This window comes from Leptonychotes weddellii, chromosome 1 (genome assembly GCF_054177405.1).
Source record: "Leptonychotes weddellii isolate Sample4059 chromosome 1, ASM5417740v2, whole genome shotgun sequence".
Taxonomy (NCBI): domain Eukaryota; kingdom Metazoa; phylum Chordata; class Mammalia; order Carnivora; family Phocidae; genus Leptonychotes; species Leptonychotes weddellii.
This window is the reverse complement of record NC_138369.1, coordinates 8,959,831-8,981,538: the sequence shown is the minus strand read 5'-3', so window position 1 is coordinate 8,981,538 and position 21,708 is coordinate 8,959,831. Positions and strand designations below refer to the sequence as shown.

Sequence of the window (21,708 nt, the reverse complement as noted above, 5' to 3'; positions counted from 1 at the left end):
CAGTGTTCTACTCTGAAGCTTATTTTTGTTCCTAGCTAGTTTATGAGTTAAAATTTGGCAAGCATAATGGTGCATACATGTCATTACACATTTGTCAAAATTCATAGAATAGGGGCACCTGGGTGGCTCAGATGGTTAAGCATCTGCCTTCGGCTCAGGTCATGATCTGAGTCCTGGGATTGAGCCCCACATCGGGCTCCCTGCTCAGCAGGGAGTCTGTTTCTGCTTCTCCCTCTCCCTCTGCCCGCCCACTTGTGCTGGCTCTTTCTCTCTCAAATAAATCTTTAAAAAAACAACTCCTAGGGCGCCTGGGTGGCTCAGTTGGTTGAGCGACTGCCTTCGGCTCAGGTCATGATCCTGGAGTCCCGGGATCGAGTCCCGCGTCGGGCTCCCTGCTCAGCGGGGAGTCTGCTTCTCCCTCTGACCCTCCTCCCTCTCGTGCTCTCTGTCTCTCATTCTCTCTGTCTCAAATAAATAAATAAAACATAAAATCTTTAAAAAAAAAATAAAAAAACAACTCCTAGAATATACAATACAAAGAGTGACCCCTAATGTAAACTATGGACTTCAGTTAATAATCACATATCTATATTGGCTCATCAACTGTAACAAATGTACCACACTATGCATATTAATAATGGGGGAAGTGGAGAGGGGAAGTAAGGGAGTATATGGGAACTCTGTACTTTCCACTCAATTTTAACGTAAACCTAAAACTGCTAAAAACAAAATTAACAAAAAAATGCAAGCAGAATAGCTTCTGTAGAATGTTAAGAAATTTCCATTTTCTAGATTTCAGAGTCTAAAGCAGGCAGCCGGAAACTGTCTATGGGACAAATCTAGACTGCTGTCTGTATATGTACAGTCTTCCAACAAAGAATGGTATATATGGCCTATACAATTTATTATATAGTTATGTATAATATATAAATAACAATAATTTATATAAATATATAAAATAAAATCTTCAAAAAAGAAAAAATCAAAATATATTCTGCGATTCCTGAAATTGGCATGAAGTTCTAATTTTAGTATACATAACATTTTATTGGGACATAGCCACACCCGTTCATTTATATATATATATATATTTTTTTTTTTTTTAAAGATTTTATTTATTTATTTGACAGAGAAAGACACAGCGAGAGGGAACACAAACGGGGAGTGGGAGAGGGAGAAGCAGACTCCCTGCCGAGCAGGGAGCCCGATGCGGGACTCGATCCAGGGACTCCAGGATCATGACCTGAGCCGAAGGCAGTCACTTAACCAACTGAGCTACCCAGGTGTCCCCGTTCATTTATATATTAATTACAGCTGCGTTTTGTGCTACAATGGCAGAGCGGCCAAGATTGGCAATGTTATAGATTGGCCCACAAAACAACATATTGTCGACCGTTTTTTTTCCCAAATATTGAAAAAAACTATCAACTCTGGAGCTAGAGAAAAATGCAGGTAGTTTTCATGGAGTCTGGAGATTTGACTTCTAAACTGTGTAAATATGTGATCTTGGGTGAGTCGCTCACCATCTCTAGGCCGTAATTTCAGAATGTAACTCCATGGGCAAGTTCTCATTCAAAGTGGGCATGGATCCAGGTCATAACAAATCAAACACCTCCAGCTCTTCCCAAACTGATCTGGTTTAGAAATTTATCCTTGCTTTTAAGAAAACACGAACACATTTTTAAAGATTTTTAAAAAATTTTAAGTGCTCTCTACACACAATGTAGGGCTTGAACCCACACCCCTGAGATCAAGAGTCGCATGCTCCACCAACTGAGCCATCAAGGCATCCCAGATTTTTTTAATCTGGGAAAATGCTGGCAAGTATGAAAGGAAAATGGTAAATGTATAGGATGTTCATTGTAATACTATTATGATGGAAAAACTAAAAATGAATTAAATGTTCAAAATGGGGGAACAGTTAAATAAATTATGATCTACCGCTACCAGATAACATACTGTATGTCATCTCAGAGTTATCTCCCAATTAGGCAGAACTCATGTGGAATGGCTTCTAAGATACACTAAATGAAAAAAAGCATGCTACGGGCGCCTGGGTGGCTCAGTTGGTTAAACGACTGCCTTCGGCTCAGGTCATGATCCTGGGATCCCGGGATCGAGTCCCACATCGGGCTCCCTGCTCAGCGGGGGGTCTGCTTCCCCCTCCGCCCTCTTCCCTCTCATGCTGTCTCTCATTCTCTCTCTCTCAAATAAATAAATAAAATCTTTAAAAAAAAAAAAAGAAAAAAGCATGCTACAAATTAACAAGTACAGAATGCTCCCTTTTGTTTTATACCAATACAACTATTTCTATGGATACATACTGATGCATAGAAAAGTCTAGACAGTGTATAGAGTTGTGGAACTATGTTGTACACCTGAAACTAATGTAACACTGTGTGTCAACCATACTTTAACAACAACAAAAAAAGACGAAGGGGCCCCTGGCTGGCTCAATCAGTAGAGCATACAACTCTTGATCTTGTGGTAGTGAGTTACAGCCCCATGTTGGGCACAGAGCTTACTTAAAAAAATAAATAAAATGTTGTCACAAATTAAAAAAAAGTCTAGACCAGTGCTGTTCAATAGAAATATGTTGCAAGCTGTATATGCAATTTTATATTTCTAGTAGCCCACATTAAAAGAGTAAAAAGAGGGACGCCTCGGTGGCTCAGTCGATTGGGCATCTGCCTTCAGCTCAGGTCATGATCCCAGGGTCCTCAGATGGAGCCCCAAATCGGGCTCCTTGCTCAGCAGGGAGCCTGCTTCTCTCTCTGCCTGCCACTCCCCCTGCTTGTGTTCTCTCTCTTTCTCTGACAAATAAATAAAATCTTTAAATAAATAAGTAAAAAGAAACAGGTAAAATTAAATTTAATAATATATTTTATTTAATCCAATATATAAAACATTATTTCAACATGTAGTCAATACAAAAAATAATAAGATATTTTACATGTTTTTTCCTATTAAATCTTTGAAATGTAATGTGTATTTTACACTTACAGCACATCTCAATTTGGGCACTCAATAGCCACGTATGGTCCCATCAGACAGCACAGGTCTAAAACACATAGAAGTGATAACAGTGGTTACTCTGGTGAGGGAGGGGAAGACATAAAGAGGGATACTTTATTTTTTCCTCTATAGTCTTTTGCATTGCTCAGTTAAAATGGTTTCATGTATTATTTTATTTAAAATGAATAATGCATATTTAAAACCATTCAGAATTATAGTATGTACTTATGTCTCATTCCTTAATTTTTTTTTTTTAAAGATTTTATTTATTTATTCATGAGAGACAGAGAGAGAGAGAGGCAGAGGGAGAAGCAGGCTCCCAAGGAGCAGGGAGCCCTATGCGGGACTCGATCCCAGGACCCTGAGATCATGACCTGAGCCGAAGGCAGACGCTTAACCATCTGAGCCACCCAGGCGCCCTCATTCCTTAATATTTTTATAAATCTCTTCTGGTTTTTAGTATTGCAAACACAGTAATAACAAGAGAAAAAGGGCTTATTATGTGAACCATTAAAAAACAAAACTTTTTTTTTTTTAAAGATTTTATTTATTTGACAGAGAGAGAGACAGTGAGAGAGGGAACACAAGCAACGGGAATGGGAGAGGGAGAAGCAGGCTTCCCGCGGAGCAGGGAGCCCGATGCGGGGCTTGATCCCAGGACTCTGGGATCATGACCTGAGCCGAAGGCAGATGCTTAATGACTGAGCCACCCAGGCGCCCCAAAAAACAAAACTTTTTATGAAACTGATTCAACCGGATAAACATTTTCTGAGTTTAAGCTGTAAGGAGTTAGGGTCTGCACTATGGAAGACAAAAAGAATGGGACATTATTGTCCTAAAAGATTTTTGGAAACAGCTTTTGGAACTGCCTCTACAGTTTGCATTTTCTTTTCAGGCTGGAATCGACTTCTAGCAACAGCCCAAAGCCCTCCAGTTTGGTCCAGTAAATCAAGCTAGATGTTACAGTTTTGTTTAAATGAAGTGTGACTCAAGTAAAATGAAAGATTTTATGTGACTTGCAAACTGTAAGCTCCAAATTACTTCCAAAAACATTATCAGCAACAACAATAAATTAAGTAGATAATGCAAGAAGACAACCATGGAAAGGACAGCTTAAAATGGATACATTCTAGTTTCCTTAAAAAGAAAAAAAGTTGTTACTCCATATTCACATAGCCCTGGGTACTTTCCTATTCTTTTTCCACTTCCCATCATCTTCCACAAATTGTTGAGCATGCAAAACAAGGAGCCAAAAGATAAGTCACAAATTTCAGGTGATTAGAAGGAAGTTGACTAATAATCCAGTTACAATCACTTCCTTTATTTCTTGCACTTGATTATTTGTTATCTCAGGCTTTGCTAACAGATAAATTTAAGTCTTTCCTTTCCTCAGGACCCATGAGTGATTTATGATTGCCCTTGAAGCGTGAGCAAACACCATGACATAGACAAAACTGTTTGACTGCTATGCTAGTGTATTGATATATTTTGGAAGAAGGGGCCATCAGGGAATTTTTTAATTACCTAGACTTTTTAGAGGAATGGAATTTGTGATTTCTAAAAGATGGAACTGAAAGTACTAAAAGTGGGGCACCTGGGTGGCTCAGTTGGTTGAGCGTGGGACTTCCGATTTCGGCTCGGTGATGATCTCAGGGTTGTGAGATGGAGCCCTGCATGGGGCTCTGGGCTCGGTGGGGCGTCTGCTTGGGATTCTCTCTCTCAAAATAATAAATAAAATCTTTAAAAAATAAAAATCCTAAAAGAGTGAGGATAAGAGCAAAGAGGAAAGAAGTTTTTGCTTCCCCATTTGAAAAGTTTAACAGAATCATTTTATTTTTTTTTATTTTAATTTTTTAAAGTAAGCTCTCAGCTCAGTGTGGGGCTCGAACTCACGACCCCGCGGTCAAGAGTCGCGGGGTCTTCCCACTGAGCCAGCCAGGCGCCCCCAGAATCTTCATTTTAAACTGCAAGCGATCTAAGCCTTAACCCCTTCGTTCTGTGGAGCCGACTTGTCTTCGAGGCTCAAGGCTGAGGGACGGCCGGGGGACAGCTGGAGGGACAGCCCCGCGGGCCGGGCCCAGCACTTCCAGCCTTCGCATCCCCGCAACTGCGGGCCGGGACGGACGCCGGCCGGAACAGAAGCCGCCGCGGCCCTGCGCACAGTCGCCTCGGCCCTCTCCCTGCGCCCGGCGCCCCGTCGCGGCTCACAGGCCCCAGCGTCCCAGCCTCCTTCAACACCCTTCCGCCTTCCCACCCGGGGGCCCTCCTCGGCCTCTGCCGTCAGCCTCTGGGGTCTCTCCTCACCTTCCTCCTTCTCGCTGAGGGTCTCATCAGTCGACCCTTCTTAAATTTTGGACGTCTCCCTTTGCCTTCGCATCTTTTCCCTCAGTCCCAGCCTTCAGTCTGATAGGTCTCCCCTCGGTCCTCTCTCTTGGTCCGCAGGGTCACGCCCCTCCGTCCGCGGGGGTGCCCCCTCTGGGTCGGCCAGATCTCTGCGCCCTCCCTCTGAGGGGTTCCCCCCAAGCCCGCGGGCCCGCCTCCGCAACTCACCTCGCGCCTGCTAGCTCTGCAGAGCTCGCCGGCGCCGGGCGCGGTCGCGGGGCGCGCACGCCGAGTGGCGGCGCGGGGCCGCGCGCGCAGCGTACGTGGTGACGTCAGTGCGCTGGCGGCGGCGGCGGCGGCGGCGGCGGCGGCAGGGCTGTTTGTTCTGCTCTCCCGCAGCCTAGGAGCCGAAGCGGTGGCTGCGGCGGCGGCGGCTGCCGGCAGTGCCCGCAGGCGAGCGGGGCCTGTGAGCGCGGCGGAGCGGCGGGCGCGGCGGGCGGGCCCCGGCGCCGCGCAGGCAGCCCGAAGAGGAGGGGGCGGCGGCGGCGGGCGGCCGGCGGCCGGCGGGGGCGGCGTGCGGCCTAGCGTCTCAGGTGAGGACCGGTGCCCTTCGGGGCGGCGGGCGGCGCGGGGCGGCCGGCCGGGACCCGCGGCGCGGCCCGCGTAACCTGCATTGCGTAATGGGGCCGGTGCGCCAGCACCTACGCCATCGGCGCGGCGCGGGGGCGGGGAGGCCGGGGCGACGCGGGCTCGGGCCTGCGGGCCTCCCGCGTCCGCGCGCGGTGCCGCTTGCACCGGGCCGGGGCGGCCTGCGCCGTTGGCGTCGGAGTGGCCGGGCCGCTCGCGGCTCCCCGACCGTTGGCGCCGCCGTCCCCCGGCTTGGGCCGGCTGGCGGGGCGGGGGCGCGGGCGGGGGGCGCGGGCGCCGCGGCGGGGCGGGTGGCCGGGGGCGGGCCGAGGCGCCCGGCACTTCCTGCCGCCGCCATTTTGTTAAGTGAGGAGGAGGAGGAGGAGGAAGCGGCCGTCGCGGGGCCCGCGGCGCGCCCGGCCCCGGTAAGTCCGGGCCTGGCGTGGTGGCCGCGGGCGCCGCTGTTCCCGGCCGCGGTCCCCGGGGCGACCCCGGCCCCGGCGCTCACGTGGACCGGGCTCAGCACGCTCTACCTCGGCGACTGGGTCCTCCTGCCCGGGCTGGGGCAGCGCGCCCCCGCCCCCATTTTCTCGCCTTCCCGGCGGTCCCGGGAGCTCTGCGGAGAATGGGGCTGGTCCCCAGGTGGAGGGAGGAGGCTGCCGCTGCACACCTGCCCGGAGACACCCCGGTGGGTGGGAGAGGTGCTGTGTGGGGCGAACCTGACCCCCTCTACCCACCCACTCCCAGCCTGGCAGCCCTGCGCTTGGCGCTTTGTTTTGCTCGGTCGGTGTTCGCTTGCGTCCTTGCCACGGCCTGGTCTGTTCGCTGTGTGGTGCGGGGTGGTGGTTTGGGGTGGGGATGTGGGGGAGTTGTGATTCAGCGAAATAAAATGACACCCCCGCCCCTCCCCTACGGAAGCAGCACAACTTTACCCGACTGAGCTGCCCCCAAGGCCTGGCCTTGGATGAAAATGGGAAATCCCACTTTGGTGTAGTGGACAGTGAAAAGACTTAACATTCAGGCCCGTGGGTGAGTCATGTGCTTTTGCTGAGTGGCTGACCTCCCATTTACTCAAGACCACGCATTGTTTTTTGAAATGTTACTTTTATTTGTTTACTCAATTGATGTTTTCTGCAGCCTGGTGAGGTTTATGGTCTTGGTCTTTGGGTTCATTTTTATGTGTGTGTTGGTTGCAAGAAGTGACCTCTTGGGAGTCTTTCGTGAGAATTGAAGTGTCTTTGATTTCCTTTGAGAAGGCTCTATCTGTCCGTATTTACAAAAACTAAGTCTCAGTGTAGCTCTAAGGCAGTGGTTCTTTGCTGCTGTAATAATGGTTGGGAGATTTTTATGAATGGGGCTGTCAAGTTTCTTAAGTTGTTAGTCCTTAGAATTTGTAGTCTGGAAGTGGTAGAGAAAGCTATATTCAACAGGATTTATGAATGTGTTTCAATTCCAAGTAGGTTTTGGATGGTAAAATCTGTTTTATGATTTTGCCAATAATAAAACATTCCTTTTGGTTTAATTTGGATGGGGATTATCTTTTCTTCAAGGTGTTATAGATAACCAAGCCTTTCTTCCCCCAGAACTTCATCCTGGGGAAGATAAACCTCTCAGATGGTTTCCATTGACTACATCTAGAAGGAAAAGTATGATTCGTAAGCAAGCAAGCAAGCATTGCTTCCCTGTTTTGCACCATACCCCTTTCCATAGTAGGAAAAACATAGTATCTAAGGGCTTAAGCTGTGGAGTAAATCTCTTAATAAGATCACTTTAGTTGGTCATAACTGGAAGGAGATGAGCCCACCTGTGTACATCTAGCTAGAATTCAGCCCCAGCCAATTTGCTGAAGATAAGGAGTTCTGCCTACAGATGAAAGTCGGAACTTGAAAGTGGCTATATTTTCGGGATAGGTTGACTAGCTTGGATGGTGATGAGAAAAAAATTACCTAAGAATTGCAAGAGAATTACTGGCCACTTTGTAAAATTTCCACTAAATTATTGAATTGTTTAAAGGAATTTAGACTTTGTTTCCAAAAGTTACCCTTTTGAACCAGTTGCTGTGATCTTTGTACTAAATTGCACTTTTGTTTTTGGAGGTTGGGAGGATGCGATATTTTTCTGTTACACAATTCAGGTTATTGAATGACTTGAGATTTACATATTTAGAAGGAGATTGGAATCCTTGTACGTAATTTAAAGCAAAAACTATTTGGCACTTCAATGATTTGAAGACTCTGGGCTGTTAAATCTTTTGACAACCACTGTCATCTGTCACAATTGTAAAGTATTTAGATTTCTGATTTTGAATAAACTTGTAAAATAGATCATGTTTGTCTTTATGCTCCCGGCAAATGTATAAAAATGAAAGAAAAGCTTGTCATTGGAAACTGCTACCAATATTTCATAAATCTTTGTGACTTTTGTGTTTAGCCAGGACTGCATGTCTGCAAGGTGAGAAGTGTGGGGATTCTTTGCAAATGCTGACAGTTCATTTTTAATTCATAAGACATGAGTTTGTGAAAAAATAAAATTTTACATTTTTTTGTTTTGTTTTACTGGAATGTAAGTTCCATGCAGGCAGGGTTATGTTTGCTTGGTTTTGCCTATTTTAATTCTCTGTTGTATCTTCAGCACCTAGAAGAGCACCTAAAGTATTCTTTGAGTGAACAAACTGGAAAGATAACTGAGCAAGAATTTGGCATACCAAATGCAAATAATTCCTCTTAAATTAATATTAGGAGGGGATATAATTGGTTAGTAGTGATTTAGAAGTAATGTGACTTTTAAGTAGGATGGTAAGGTCCAGAAATTGCAGTGTACTTATTTATAGTCCGGGCAATGTGACATGCAGTTGCTTCTGTGCACTGTCTACTGTACATTTCCCACTTAGTTTGAAATGTGGTGAGTGGGTTTGGGCTGTGGTTCAACACTGGCCTGGGAAAAGTATTTTAAGAGGGAGATGAAGTGGGTAATAAACATGTATGGGTAGCATTTCTTCAATGTGAATCTCATGTTGTCAATAAAAACTTGATCTTTTTTTTTTTAACATTAAGCACTTTCTTTTTAATATTCGGGTTTCATGTGGACGTGATTGCCCAATCAATTTCAGCGATTAGTTCCTGAGCTCTTACTATGTGCAAAGGAAGACAAAAAGATATTTGCACGTGAGTTTTTTTTGATGGGTTTGTTCTTTATTAACATTTATTTCTAAACGTTTACTGAATATAAATTGTGTGTAACTTGATCATTACACTGTTACTGTAATAAAATCCCACCGAATACCCTTCTTTAAAGAAATAACAGCTTTACCGAGATACAATTCACACACAGTACAGTTCCCCAATTTAAAATGTACAATTCAGTAGTTTTAGTATATTCAGAGTTGTGCAGCCATCACCATAATGAATGTTAAGACATTTACATCCCGGGCGCCTGGGTGGCTCAGTTGGTTAAGCGACTGCCTTCGGCTCAGGTCATGATCCTGGAGTCCCTGGATCGAGTCCCGCGTCGGGCTCCCTGCTGGGCGGGGAGTCTGCTTCTCCCTCTGACCCTCCCCCCTCTCATGAGCTTGCTCGCTCTCATTCTCTCTCTCTCAAATAAATAAATAAAATCTTTAAAAAAAAAAAAAAAAAAGACATTTACATCCCTCCAGAAAGAAATCCCTATACATTAGCAGCAGCTCTCCATCCCTGCCCAGTCCCTCAACGCCTGGCAACCACTAATCTGTTCTCTATCTCTATAAATTTGTCTCTTCTGGATATTTCAGGAATCATAAAATATGTAGCCATTCGTGTCAGATCTCTTTCAGTATAATGTTTTCAAGGTTTGTACTGTAGTATGAATCAGTACTTCATTCTTTTTATAACTGAATGGTATTCCATTATGTGAACCCATGCCACATTTTATTTATCCATTCATTAGTTGGTGGATATTTGGGCTGTTCCCACTTTGGCCGCTGTGAACATTCATGTACAAGTTTTTGTGCAGACATTTTTTTGTGGGTAGATATTTAGGAGTGGAATTGCTGGGTCATGATAACTATTTGATGATGTGCAGTGACTTTTTAACTGCCTTGATTTTCTAGTGCTTTCACAAGGGGTTAAAAGAAAAGCTTGCTGAGCTGTGGGTGTACCCATTTAAAAAAATGAGGAAATGGAAGTACAAGGATGTCAGCATGTTGCATGTAGTACAGTCTGCGTGGTTTGATCCCAACTTAGTTTTTAAAAATTGTACATTCCTAGAGAACAGTTTGAAATGCTGGTAAGGCACAGAAACCCATCTGGAAGATGCACTCCACACTTCTGTTGTAAAGGGTAGTTGTTAAAACCCTTAATTTTCTTTTTCAGTCTAAACAGGCTACAACTCATTAAACTGAATCCACACATCCCACCTTAAATCATGGGATATGTTCCATTCTAAAGAAACAGATAAAGTCCAGTGTCAAAGTTAAGGCAAACAGCCATCTGTCGCATTCTTGACAACCCTGAAGTGGGGGAATAGCACTGACTGGTCCACCATCATTTGAAAATGAGATTGTAAGTTTTTTTTTTTTTCCTTTCCTAAACAAAAGTAGTTTGTGGTCATTTGAAATGATTTGAAAAATAACAATGTTAACATAATGTTGTCAAAAACTACCCCTTAATCTCATTTGTATTGCAATTTTTTCTATTTATGAGTAACAAAATTAATTATACTCTTAAATTTTCAAAAAATATGCGATCACTTCCAAGATGCTCTATTTAAATAGTTGTCTAATATTCTACCATATGAATGTACCATAATTTTGCTGTTTTTGGACATGGTTTTCAAGTTTTCTTTTTTCATGTCTAGGGAGGGAATCACTAGATCAAGGGGTGTGCATTTTTTAAACCTTGATACAAATTAGTTTTCCAGGGGCGCCTGGGTGGCTCAGTTGTTAAGCGTTTGCCTTTGGCTCAGGTCATGATGCAGGGTCCTGGGATCAAGCCCCGCATCGGGCTCCCTGCTCTCCGGGAAGCCTGCTATTCTCTCTCCCACTCCCCCTGCTTGTGTTCCTGCTCTTGCTATCTCTCTCAAATAATAAATAAAATCTTTTAAAAAAAAAAAAATTTAGTTTTCCAGAAAAATTCCATGAATGTCCATTTCTCCACAATTACAGCTTGACAGTGTCTTGTAACATTTTTTTTTCCCATAAAAAGCAATTGGGTAAAAACAAAATGTCCTCTTGAGTGTGTTCTGAAGGCTTCTGAGAAGCAGATGTGTCTCGACATCTTGCTCTTTGACCTTTCTACTCTCTCCTGCCAGAGTTGGACTTTGTTTCCTGAAATCAAGTCTCAGAATTCCTGATCCTGTGATAGGAACCCAGTGTTAACTGAATGCTCTGGGGAAGGGTACTGGGAAGGGCTTGTGCAGCATCTTGGCATCTGATCCTGTCTCATATTTGCTAGCCTGCTCCAAAGACTCATACCACCAGCGTGACACAGACCGCAGTTTGAGTCCTGGCCCTGCTGCCACCCGTGTGGCCTTCAGCTTGTCTCTCAACCTCCCGCAAATTTCACATTTTTTTCATCTGAGGGTAAAATGAGGTGGTGCCCTCTCAAGGTTAGCTACTTACTTGCTGTCATTGCCCAGGGTGAAAAAATGAAGTGGGAAGAGGTAGCCAGGTATGAGAGTAGAGCTCCTGAAGGCTAAGAAGGTGCACTAGCTGGTACTCCTAGAAATCATGTCACCAGGTGACACCAAGGTCAGCCAGGTGCCTTCTAAGAAGACATCCCCTCTATGTCTTGTCTTCCTCCCAAGTAAACGGTGCATGGAGACCAGTGGAGAAGGTGATTTAAAGTGGGGATTAGGGATTTTTTTTTTTTTTAAGTGAGGATTTGTTTTTATCTGATATTGAGATTAAAGGAGATGCTGATGGGATTAGGGGAAATTCAGTGGTTTGGGGGCATCCACTCTGGGATGTTGGCTGCAGAATTTGGGGAAATGATCCAGCAGGGAAATGTAGCCTGGTGTATTTTTGGGCCTAAAATTTAAGTTTCCTATTTCATTAAAACTTGGTAATATGAATAAAGGCAATGGCCATGGTGCCAGAAGTCGCTGGTGGACTAAAGTTTTTCCAGAGCACAAGCACAGCATCTTTCCCTACCTTCTTTGGCCCTAATATGAATTGTGTTGACATCTGGGCATGACAGAACGATTCTGATCTCCAGGAAGGTTTGTGTCACAAATCAGCCTCTCCCTGGAAGAGAGACAGGCAGCTGGATGGGCCAGGAAAGTGAAGTTCCTCCTTGGGAGTCTGAGGTCCTACTAATGGACTTTGGGCCTTGTTGACCAGACGAACCAGTTGATGTCAGTCACTGTTACCAGGGACCATCAGGATCCATTGCCATGTGGGGTGTTTTTTGTTTGTGTTAAACCCAATTGGAGAATAACTTTCGGAGATCAGCCAGATCTGAGCATTTAACTGCAAATTAAGTGTTCGAATGGGGGCGCCTGGGTGGCTCAGTTGGTTAAGCGACTGCCTTCAGCTCAGGTCATGATCCCAGGGTTCTGGGATCAAGCCCCGCATCGGGCTCCCTGCTCAGCTGGAAGCCTGCTTCTTCCCCTCCCACTCCCCCTGCTTGTGTTCCCTCTCATGCTGTCTCTCTCTCTCTCCCCCTGTCAAATAAATAAATAAAATCTTTAAAAAAAAAAGTGTTCGAATGAATATGCCATTTTGGGATGTCTGGGTGGCTCAGTCTCGGTTAAGCAGCTGCCTTCGGCTCAGATCATCATCCCAGGGTCCTGGGATTGAGTTCCGCGTCCGGCTCCTTGCTCCGTGGGGAGTCTGCTTCTCCCTCTGCCTGCCGCTCCCACTGCTTGTGCTTACTCTCTGTCTGTCTCTCCTCTCTCTCTGACAAAATCTTAAAAAAGAATATGCCATTTCTTCTTTTTGATCTGTGACATACTTACAAAGACTTTTTTTTAGTTCGTCCTAAGTATAGGCTCTTCTGTGATCTTTCCCTTGACAGGTATTGGCCTGTTCTACCCAATATAGGAAGTTCTAGGTCTTTGGGCTGTGGAGAGCAGGCTTGATTGAAGCTGTGTCACTGGAAAGGGAGAACTGTGGAGTCCACTCTCAGGGTTCACGCCCTGCCCCCTTCTGGTCTTGACCTCAGGTGATTTACATAATCTCTGTAGACCTCAGTTTCCTTATTTGTGAAGTGGAATATGTATACCTGAGCATTGGCAGGTGGCCAGAAGGTGCAGGGGAGGGCGGGCTCACATCTGTATTGTATTTGGATTAGTAGGGTCTGAAGGGAGTGCTTGCTTTGCTCTGCCTGAAGGGCTTTGAGAAAAGCTGTCCAGACTCTACTTTGCATGTGGTCACCTTCCTTGTCTTGGTTCCATTTAAGGCTGAAGGTCCGTATTTGTTCCTTGTTGCTGTCAAGTCAAGAGGCACTGGCACACTGTGGAAGCAGTGCCAAGGGAGAGGTGTTGGGCTTGGTATTATGCAATTTCCAGAAACAGGAATTAGTAATTCCTATGTCCTTGTAGGTGGCTAATGTCCTCACTTGTCCTACCCAGGCAATAACACATACACATCTGTGGGCAGATTGACCTTTGAGATTGTTTTGTGTTTTAAGAATAAAGAAAAAGGAAGAGCGTGAGATCAGTTTGGGGATTTTACACTTGAAACATTTTCCATTGTTTTTGAGGAAACCTGTATTTGGTGGGAGCAGAATGTTAATGTGAGGGTTGAAACAGGAGAACTGCTTGGGCGCCTGGGTGGCTCAGTTGGTTAAGCGACTGCCTTCGGCTCAGGTCATGATCCTGGAGTCCCGGGATCGAGTCCTGCATCGGGCTCCCTGCTCAGCGGGGGGTCTGCTTCTCCCTCTGACCCTCCCCCCTCTCATGCTCTCTCTCTCTCATTCTCTCTCTCAAATAAATAAATAAAATCTTAAAAAAGAAACAGGAGAACTGCTAATGTGAGGGTTGAAACAGAACTGCATGGAGTGTGGAACCTGCCAGCACTGCGTGTGTGTGTCTGTAAGTACATAAATACGTACATACGCACGTGTGTGCATGTGTATGCATGAGAACTGGGTACAGGGGCACACTGTACTTGCGTTGGACCAGTCACATACCCTCTCAAGTCTCAGTTTCTCACGTAAAATGGGGTAATAGGTTTGGGCTCCAGAGAACTTGGACCAGAATCTAGATTTTTAAAAGAAAGTCGTTATTGTTTTATCTTTTTTTTTTTTTTTTTAACTGAGGGTAATGACATGAACTTAAGGGTTGCAATCATGTTTAAGGGGAAAGGGTAATGTCAAAGAGTGTCGCACATTGAAGAGTATTTCATAAAATCTTTACTTGGACTTTATGTATTGCTGTGTATATGATAAAACGTGCATCTTACCATGGGCCCTGTCAGAACAGTGTGAAATAACATTGTTTTAGCTACCCACTCGTAACTGTAGGTACCTTGATGGTAGTTTTCTCTTAGCCTTATTGCGATCTATTTCTTCCGCACTTGTCCAAGGGTGACTCCTGTATATGCTTTCTAGTAGCAGGTGAATTGCATTGCTCTTTTTCTTCCTTGTACCCACTGCTTGCTGAGCCCTCTCTGTAGGGGCTGGAATGGGTGGGGGAATTGAGGAAGCCTGTATTGGTGAAGGTTGTCAGTCTGCAACGGGCAAAACAAGTATATAAAGGGTGTTGTGTGTGTGTGTTAAAAAAAAAATCAACCGAGTAAATTTTAAAGATCTTAGTTGACTTTATTCAATGATTCATGAATTGGGCAGCATCTCACCTAGTAAATAGAAAGGAGCGCCAAAGAGCTGTATAAAATGAAAGGTTTTTACAGACAGAAGGGGGCAGGATGAGGAAGTTACAGTGAAGAGCAGATTGTTTTAGGCAAGGTCACCTTCCTTTAGGGGCTGGGGTCTGTTGGGCAGATTACCTCACTAGTGCTGACCAGGTAATTCCAGACTGACTGGTTTAAAATTCCACTCCTGGGAGAAGTTGAAACCATAATTTGGTATTAAGTCTCAGTTTGGTGACTGTGGGGCTTAGCACAAGTGATTCCATTTGGGGCCTTTTATCTCTTCAGGTGTGTGAGGCAAACTACCTGTCCTTTATTCTCAGAAACTGTCCTTCCAACTTTCTAATTAAGATCTCTCTCTCTGGAAATAGTTTTATTGGTTAGGTCTTCCTGATATAAAAAACTAATGTAAAACTGTTAAAAGGGAACTCTGTTGGCTGATGTGACAAGAAGTCGAGTGGGTCTCAAACAGGGACCTCAGAGCTTGTTACCTATCTCTGATATACTGATGTCAAGGTCAAGATTGAGTCTTCCCAGGTAATGCTGTCTGATGGCAGAAGACTCTGACTTGGATCATTGCCCATCACTAACCTTGTACAGAATGGGAATGCCAAACCACCTTGCCTCAAACATAGGACCTGTAGCCCATCTCTGCTTTCCACTTGCTCAACCCAAATAATAGCTCCAGCAGCATCTTGTTCATTCATTATGAGGCATGCTAGGTGAATTTACTTTGGTTGAGCAGTCTGTCTTTTCACTAGAAGTAGTGTGCCCCTTGAGTGGAAGCAAGAAATTTTGGATGACTGAAAGGGAAGCTAATTTTCCATACTAAGTCATAAACCAGAATTAAAATCAGCTTAGAGTGAGTAAATCAAGAAAAGGGTAAAGCGAAGATGGTTAAGAATTATGTATTCCCAGTCCTTTGGTAGAGGATTAAATGGTTTATTTTACCAGGTGCTGGGTACAGAGGGAGCCACTGTGGGGAGCTGTGAGAGGGATCAAGCCAAGTCTCAGGGTCTCTTTTGGTGGAGGGAGAGGACTCAGGTCACCAGTGATGATAGGGTCCAGTTTAGCCAGAAAAACAGCCCTCAGGAAGCACAGGGGTGAGATGGGCTTCTAACATCGAGGAAGCACAGGGCAAGACTTGGAAAGGAGACCAGTGAACGCCTGTATGAATGAAATTGTAATGGAGAACATTTCAGTAGACTGGGTTCATCTTTTGTCCATGCTTGTGAAAACTACAATTGTAATTTTGCCATTTGCTAAGCTGTTTCTGTACTTAAGTTCTTGTAAAGTCTGCTGCTTGACATTCCTCTAGTATTACAGAAAGCCTACTCAGATTTATTTCCATAATCAAAAACAAGTGTTAAGCACTGCTAGAGTAATCATTTTCCTACAGTTCTTGCTGTTGGATTTATTCAGTCCTTTAAAGAGCTTGGAGTAATTGAGGATCCAGTGGCCAAGGATGAGACCAGCCCTGCTTCTCACTAGAGTATCAGTTCTTGATGGGATGTCAGAGGTCATCTTGAGAATGTGACGAATGGGGCGCCTGGGTGGCTCAGTCGTTAAGCGTCTGCCTTCGGCTCAGGTCATGATCCCAGAGTCCTGGGATCGAGTCCCACATCGGGCTCCCTGCTCCAAGGGAAGCCTGCTTCTCCCTCTCCCAACCCCCTTCTTGTGTTCCTGCTCTCGCTGTGTCTGTCTCTGTCAAATAAATAAATAAAAATAAAATCTTAAAAAAAAAAAAGAATGTGACGAATGCTATGGGTCCTTTGTCCAGAAAAAAAATGCATATGCGTGAATGTCGAACAGTTGCGGAGGATGGTTCTCATGAACCAGAGCCCATCCAAGGAGCATGTACTAAAATGAATTTCCTGAATTTTACTTCGAGAAGCTCTTGGTGGTTTTGAAGACTTTCCTTTTTGCAGGTAGCCTGCTTTTGCAGACAGACATTTACAAACTTATGACATGGAAACAGTGTGGAGCACCCATTTTGGTTTGTCCTTGTAAAATCCTCCAGAGGGGTTTATAGAGCTGTTACTGTGAGCGTCAGCAGTGGTACAAACCTGCCCAAGACACCCCCTCTTTTCCAGCTTGTTTTCTTTCCTGGGCATGAGGAATGTCAGAATGGGCCTATCAGTGGCTGCAGAGGAAGAGAGGTTTTTGTTCACTGAAGTTGCCACTGTTCGTAAAACTGTCTCCAGGATTTGGTGTTGGCCTGGAGCTTTTGCTGCAGAAGGTAACCCAGTGGGCCATTAGCTAGCCTGTCATTTGGTGGTGCTGGATGTGGGTAGATTTAGGATTATGGCTGTAGGTCCCTATTGTGATTTAGTGCCTGCTCTTCATACATACACTAGAACTACATGCTGAGGGAGATAGAACTTGTGGGATGGCAAAGTATTATTCTTCAGCATAATGTTAATGCTTAAGAATATGAACATGCTACTCCATGTGTGGAGCATGATGCCACTCTGCTGTCTCTCCCCACATGCCTGTGTGGTGGAAAGAATAGGAAACACAATACCACAAACTTGAATAATTCATACTTCTGTAATTGGGGCAGAGTTGGAGGATGGAAAAGATCCTGTTACTTCTAAGAATAGTTTATATTAAAAACTCCCTTTCTCCTCATTAATCTCTGAAGTTCGAAGATTAAACTTGTTATGTGCTGATGGATATTTCACTCATTTACTGTTGGTGTTGGCTTTAATTAATCCCATTGCTCTGCTCAGTTGAATTACAGTCTTACTGTACAGGCATGATTTTTGTTACTTGAGCAGTTTCCCCTTTCTATTCTGTAATTAAGAGAAGCAAGATAGGGCACATGGAAGAGTTTTGTAAAAGGTGGTGCCATCCATGTGTAGGTTGTTTCATTTATAATCTTTGTTGAAAATTACTTGGTGCTCAAGTGCTTTCAGTTATAAAAAGCTGCTGAGTAAGAAAGTCATGTGTATGTGTCTTCATTTGTTTTCCTTTTGACACTAGGAAACAATTGAGCTGACAGATTAGCTGTCTGAAATAATACCACCTTTTGTTCATCTATTTCAGAATCATAACACGCATCTTTGTAATCCCAGGAATGCAGTTTTGAGTTACCAGTGTTGGAGCCCTTTTGAGTTGCAGCACATGCAGCCTGTAGTTTAGTTGGCCTGTCTTCAGGGTCCTCTCTCAGGACATCTCCAGGCCTGTTTGCTTTGGGAACCCCTGTGTGAGCATCCTTCCCTTGTGCTTGTGAGGGCTGAATGCCCTCCCTGGCCTGTGGCTCTTTCCGCTTGCCTTCCAGACCCCCATATTCCCTTTGTTCACCTTGAGGCAGTGCTTATTTTTGATCCATGACTGTTTGTGTAAAGGTTTCCTGTAAAGGGTAGAACTATCTTTTCTGAATGTATGGGTTTTTTTCTCTGTTATTGCTTGCCTATTTTGAAATAGTGAAGTCGAACATGAGTCACCTGGCTGTCGTCCTTAATGTATGGAGCTGCAGTGTGGGTCTCTTCTTTCTCACTGTTTCCCCAGATGGGAAACTTGAGCATATGTTTATGAGCACTCTGTTTTAGTGAGTATTTGAGTGGTTACTGTGACCCAGGTGCTAGATTTCTAAGAAAGGCTCCTGTGTTTTCCTTAAGTCTTAAGAAAAGACCCTTATTAACTGGGTACTAGTATCTCCATTTTGGAAAAGGAAGCTGACACCCAGAGAGCTCAGTCACTTGAGCAGGGACGCAAGGCAGCACCTGGCTCCAGAGTCCACGTGCTCTCTCTTTTTTTCCAAGATTTTATTTTTAAGTAATCTCTACACCCAACGTGGAGCTTGAATTTACAACCCCGAGATCAAGAGTTGCATGTTCCACTGAATGAGCCAGCCAGGCACCTCCCACATGCTCTTGACTTCTGTTCTACAAGCTATGGAAGGAGGGAATCTGCCACGTGTAGATGGTTAAGATGGTACATAATGTGCACAAGGTAGACTGCAGGAGTGCTTTCTGAGAGGTATAGGCCGGCCACTCTGGAGGAAGAGAGACCTTGCACCTGTGAGCACAGGAAAGGAGCTGGCATTTTGGCTGGTCCATCTGAGGACAGCTGAGGCCTGGGTGGAGATCTGGACTGTTCTGCAAGCAAGCACCTGTCCCTTGGAGGCACTTAACTGGGGTGGGGAATGGTCAGAGGAGGGTCATTACTCTGGCTGGGCAGATCCCCTTTTCATCTGGGCATCTGGTCATTAAATGCAGTGCTACTCTCCTGAGGAGTCTCATGAAGAAATTTACATGAGTAGAATTAAACTTCACCTGCCTTGATTTGGTTTCACCTCCATTTTTTCCTTGCTACTCCAGTGAAAGTCTGAATACAGAAGATGGAGTTTGGGCAGTCAGTAAGCTGGAGTAAACTTCATCTTTAGCCCGTGTGCCCCAAGCTTGTTAAAGCAGGGGCGTGAACTGGATGATCTCTTAGGATTATGGTGAGTCTCTGTGTCTCAAAGTGCCGCTTATTATAGGGTGCAATTGAGTTCCAGCTCATGGGTGCTTATTTCCCACTTAGGGACTCTTGTTTAAAGGGAATTTCCTGCCTTAAGCAAACAGGCCAAATTCTGCCAGGGTGTGTGTAGGACTTACTAGGTAATCAGGCACTGTGCTATCTATATTCTGTGTGTGCAGTGAAGATTCAGTGGTGAATAAAGGTATTTTCCATGTCTGTATGCCATGTACAATTAAAGTGCATGTATAATTAATGACTGGGGCAGAGTAAGGCAAGTGTTTAAGGGGTCCTAATATGTCCAGTGGTGGGCAGTGGCTCAGTGCTAGAAAGGTGGTAATTTATTTAATAAGAGTGCTCTGAAGAAACAGATCATTTTACTTTTAAAACCTTTCTTTGACTTTGTAAGATGACAAATGATCTCATTGAGTAAGAGTTTGGCTCTGAGTGAGAAAAATCCAGTCAAGAGAAAATGGTACAAGTGGTTAAACAGGCTTCATGCAAAGCTAAAAACTAGACTAGTAAGCTAGTTGGAATATGATCAAAATGTACTAGATTTATTGCAGCAAAATTCTGCTGCTCTAAAACCCCACTGCATATAGGCTAAAGCCCAAACTCCCATCCTGTGGTACTCTGGGCCCTAGCTTCTGTGACAGACTGCTGTCCCATGTCTTTGATTCTTTGCTTTTTCTAGACACCCCCCTCCCATCTTTCACGGTCCAGTTTGGATCTTATTTTACCAGTGACCTACCCAGTGGGGCTTAAACTCACGACCCTAAGATCAAAAGTCACATGCTCTTCCGACTGAGCCAGCCAGGTGCCCTGTGACCTACGCAGTTTTTAAAGCAGTGCTGTCCTGTGGAACTTCCTGCAATACTGGAAAATCTTGAGTTGCTGAGTTATCCCATCCAGCACTGTAGCCACTATCACCATGTGAAAAGTGTGCCTGACTTGACAGGTTTTAGAGAAGATAGGCTTATTTTAGTCCCCTGGTGCTTGTGGTTGAAACTGCCTTGTAGGCAGGTGGAGTGCAGTTCTGGAATGCAGGGGCAGACCTAGGCCAGAAGTGGGGACTTTGGGCATTGCCGGGAGGGTGGGCGAGGTCTTCTGGGACTGTGTGGAGAGAGAAGAGGGAGGGGCCTGGGGCTACATGTAGAGTGCGAGGACAGTCAGGAGCTGAATCCTGATTTGTGGAGAAGGGCAAGTACCTTGCTCCCATCCCCACAGGAGGTTGGAAATGGAGTCCCAGCAAGGTTCCAGGCTAGAGAAAGCCAAGCCTGCATAGCCTAAGAACTCAGGTGGAGAATTAACCTTCATCAGCTCAGGGAAAGGGCTTTTCCTTTGAAAACTATCCATTGTGGAGTGAACTCCAGTTACTTAGGTAAGTATGGTATTCTCCAATCTCTGCCCTTCTGTTTTTATGGCCTAGAAAATTCCCTGCGCCTCCTTGGAATTTGCTTTATCTAACAGCTTTCATTTCATTCATTCCATATATCTCCCTCCTTACCCATTTTGTGAGCAGAGCTTTGGGGGAGGGCTGGTGCATTTGGCCCATTATCTTTGGGTGTGGAGAATGTGAACAAAGCCTGAAGCAGGGACTGAAGCCTGAGCTGTGGTTATAGAAAGTGCCAGTGGTGGGTCTGCCTGAATTGAGTCAGCTGAACCAGGTGGATGAAGCCTGCCCTCAGAGCTTGTGTTAGTGCGCTGCAGACCAGACCTCAAGGCCCATTGGGTTTACTCTGTGATTACATTATGAAATGTGCAAAGTTAATACCAAATCATAATTTACTAATAGTATGATTAATAGAGTTTATTGAGCACTTACTTTCTGTTGCATCCCATTTGACACTTACACCAGCCCTGGGAGGGACAGTCTTATCTCCATTTCTAAGTTGAGGAATCTTTGGTGAAGCCATCTGCCTCACCCCCCCCAAAAACATAAAAGTTTATCATCCTAATGTTTTTAAGTATGTGCACGTTGTTTTGCAATAGATCTCTAGAACTTTTTCATCTTGCAAAACTGAAACTCCATTTAACAACTCTCTTTCCCCTTCCCTCCAGCCCCTTGGCAACCACAACTACTTTGTTTCCAAAAGTTTGACTATTTTAGATACCCCACATAAATGGAATCATGAAGTATTTGTCTTTTGTCACAAGCCTATTTCACTTAGCAAATGTCTTCCACGTTGTCACATATGAGAGGATTTCCTTTTTTAAGGCAGAAAATATCCTATTGTTGGGGTGCCTGGGTGGCTCAGTCTTTAAGCGTCTGCCTTCGGCTCAGGTCATGATGCCAGGGTCCTGGGATCGAGCCCCACATTGGGCTCCCTGCTCCACGGGAAGCCTGCTTCTCCCTCTCCCACTCCCCCTGCTTGTGTTCCCTCTCTCGCTGTGTCTCTCTCTGTCAAATAAATAAACTCCCTAAAAAAAAAAAAAAGAAAATATCTTAACCGTACATACTTTTTTTTTAAAAAAGATTTTATTTGAGGGAGAGAGAA

The 21,708-nt window shown here is 44.8% G+C and overlaps 2 protein-coding genes across 8 annotated transcripts in view; one reads left to right on the top strand and one right to left on the bottom strand.

The window, feature by feature from the left end:
• Positions 1 to 7,778, bottom strand: part of LOC115941882 (uncharacterized) — a 10,548-nt gene extending 2,770 nt beyond the window's left edge. Inside the window, exons 1-2 of the mRNA XM_081805444.1 lie at positions 7,769 to 7,778; positions 5,566 to 6,425 (exon numbers count right to left, since the gene is read on the bottom strand). Coding sequence (XP_081661570.1) covers positions 5,566 to 6,425; positions 7,769 to 7,778 — 870 coding nt within the window. The remainder of the gene's footprint in view (positions 1 to 5,565; positions 6,426 to 7,768) is intronic.
• BRD4 (bromodomain containing 4) overlaps positions 5,794 to 21,708 on the top strand; it is a 92,603-nt gene continuing 76,688 nt past the window's right edge. The window contains exon 1 of one of the 7 annotated variants that reach the window (XM_081814419.1): positions 5,794 to 5,930. Coding sequence is in view for 4 of the 7 variants with exons in the window: in XM_081814415.1 (XP_081670541.1) it covers positions 9,097 to 9,128 (32 nt within the window). In the remaining 3 variants the exon portion in view is untranslated. Of the gene's footprint in view, positions 5,931 to 6,292; positions 6,390 to 6,489; positions 6,653 to 6,764; positions 9,129 to 21,708 lie in introns of those variants that run through there. The other 6 variants (XM_081814426.1, XM_081814427.1, XM_081814415.1 and 3 more) reach the window with 6 other exon arrangements.